Source organism: Suricata suricatta, chromosome X (assembly GCF_006229205.1).
Source record: "Suricata suricatta isolate VVHF042 chromosome X, meerkat_22Aug2017_6uvM2_HiC, whole genome shotgun sequence".
Lineage (NCBI taxonomy): Eukaryota > Metazoa > Chordata > Mammalia > Carnivora > Herpestidae > Suricata > Suricata suricatta.
This window is the reverse complement of record NC_043717.1, coordinates 17,941,494-17,943,738: the sequence shown is the minus strand read 5'-3', so window position 1 is coordinate 17,943,738 and position 2,245 is coordinate 17,941,494. Positions and strand designations below refer to the sequence as shown.

Below are 2,245 nucleotides of genomic sequence, written 5' to 3'. Positions count from 1 at the left end.
ATGGTGGAAAGAGGTCAGGCTCTGAGTAGGTTTGGGGGATGGCACCCATGTGATGTGAGTACCGGGTGCAGGCAAGGGAGCATGGGCAGCTGCTAGGTCAGGGACGGACAGGAACAATAGGTTGGTGGTGAAGCCACTTACAGAGGTGGATGAGAGGAGGATTTGGCATGGCCACAGTTGGGGACCCGAGTGTACTGGCTATGGAAAGCTGAGACTAAGAGGGCATGGCCTGTGTGAAGGGAGGCAGAGCATCCTGCATCCACAGGGACGGGGAAGACACCGCATGGAGGGAGCTGCTGGCAGAGAGGCTTGGCATGACCCCTGCTCAGATTCAGGCCTTGCTTCTGGAAGGCGAAAAGTATGGTCGTGGCGTGATCACTGGCAAGTGATGAGAAGCAAGATGCTACTGAGACACCTCCAAGGGCTACTTGCTCCCCAAGACCTTGCTCAGGAGTTTTGTGGCTTGTTTTCCCTTGAGCTGCTTGCTGTGGGGGCTGTGGTTTCTTTAAGCAGCACACCTTCAGTGGGGCAGCAGGGGGCGCTGGGACTGGGGCTGGGGAAGTTGCTGAGGTCCCACACCTCAGGTGAGCCCTGCTTCTGCTCAGGGCCTCAGTTCCAGGTTTTGAGCTGAGAGGCAGGAACAGGTTCCAAGTGGGCGTGTGTACGCACGTATGTGTATGTGACAGAGACCTTGGAGGCAACTCCATGCACACAGTGGGTCAGGGCAGACTCCAGACCCCAGGCTGTTGCTGGGATTCCTGTGGTATGCCCCAGCCCCACTGTGCCCGCATCCTGGGTGAGTCCCCTAAGCCCTCAGTGGGTGAGGTCCCACATGCACCTGCCACCTACTGAAGTGCTCCAGGACCTGAGTGCCTGTTCCGCCCAGCATCTGGGGCCCTTCTGGTCTCATCTCTGCCTGCTGCTCTAAGCTGTCTGGCTGGGAGCAGGCCATTATTTGGGTGTGGTCGTTGAGGATGAGGCCCTCCACCCCATTTCCCTGCCTCACTCTGCCTCACCCAGAACTCCCTGAACAGACTTTGATGTGTCAGACATGCTCAGTCAGAGGGGCCCAGTGTACCCGGTGTCCCACTGGGGGAGACCCTCTTGGTCTCAGGTGGTTGTAATTGAATAATCACGTTCTCCAACAGATGGGCCTTGGTTTCTGGAAGCAAAAACCACCATGTGCTTCTCTTTGTGCACAGGACTTGTTGACATTGGGGAAACTGTGCAGTGTCCAGAGGACTTAGCTCCTGATGAGGTTGTGGAACAGGAGAATCAAGCTGTACTGACCAGCCTTCAGTGGAAGTACCTCACCATGCTTTCAAACCCCAGGTGGTTACCGGAGCCCATACCCAGGAAAGGCAGAAAGGATATCTTCCAGGTAGACATCCCAGAGCACCTGATGCCCTTGGAGCAGGACGCCTGAGGAGTGTAGAAGGTTACCGAGAAAGCAGCGAAATTGTGACCCATCGACTGACCTTCATGCCGCAGACCCATGGGCCAGGTTCAGTCTGAATCAGCCCTGCCACTGTTGGCAGAAACAGGTTTGTAGCCAGCCACGGGTGCCACTGTTCATCAGACTGAGAAACAGCACCCCTCTGTTCTCACAACTGACTCTTGCTCTGTTGTCAGAGCATCCCTTGACCCATGAAGTGTGCATGTTAGACGTATCCCATAGCCACTTAATGTCCAAAGAAAGGATCCTAAGTACAGCACTGATGGGAAAATGATTAAGTTGTGTTGCATATTCTGTGGTAACTCTTTTGTTGTCGTTGTTGATTTCTTAGCAAGGTTTCTAGTGGTTGTTACCTATGAGCATGATGGGCTGTCCCTCCCACCCCACCCCCCAAGCATTGACTAGCATGGCCTGCCTCTTCAGAGCCAGAATAAAGTGATCCCTTGGCAGATGGGTGGCCCTACTGTTAGGTGAACCTCTTCCTCAGGGTCCTGCCTCTTAGGCTAGAGGCTCTCAGCTGCTGATCAGAAACCTTTGGGCATCACAGGCAGACCCGAGGAAAACCTCTCTGTTTCAAGATACACGCATGACGTAACGTGATGTAATGAGATACCCCCAAGGTCAGCAGTGAGGCGGTTCTGTCTCCTGACCCGCAGGCAAGACTCAGAGGATCAGATCTTCCTGGGCTTTCCTCCATACTCTCCAGTCAGCTCCTCGGCTGAGTGTGCAAAAGTGCTGCAGCTTCAAAGCAAAGAGGACAGTAGGGGGCCAGAACCTGTCTCCTGCCAG

General features: G+C 54.7%; 1 protein-coding gene across 1 annotated transcript; it reads left to right on the top strand.

Annotated features, from left to right (window-relative positions):
- The first annotated feature begins 224 nt into the window (after window positions 1-224).
- On the top strand, window positions 225-1,515 carry LOC115283345 (protein CXorf40A-like). Its single transcript, XM_029929626.1, is given in 3 exon segments — window positions 225-381; window positions 1,203-1,406; window positions 1,409-1,515. Coding segments are annotated over 3 exon segments (468 nt in total).
- Window positions 1,516-2,245: the final 730 nt, after the last annotated feature.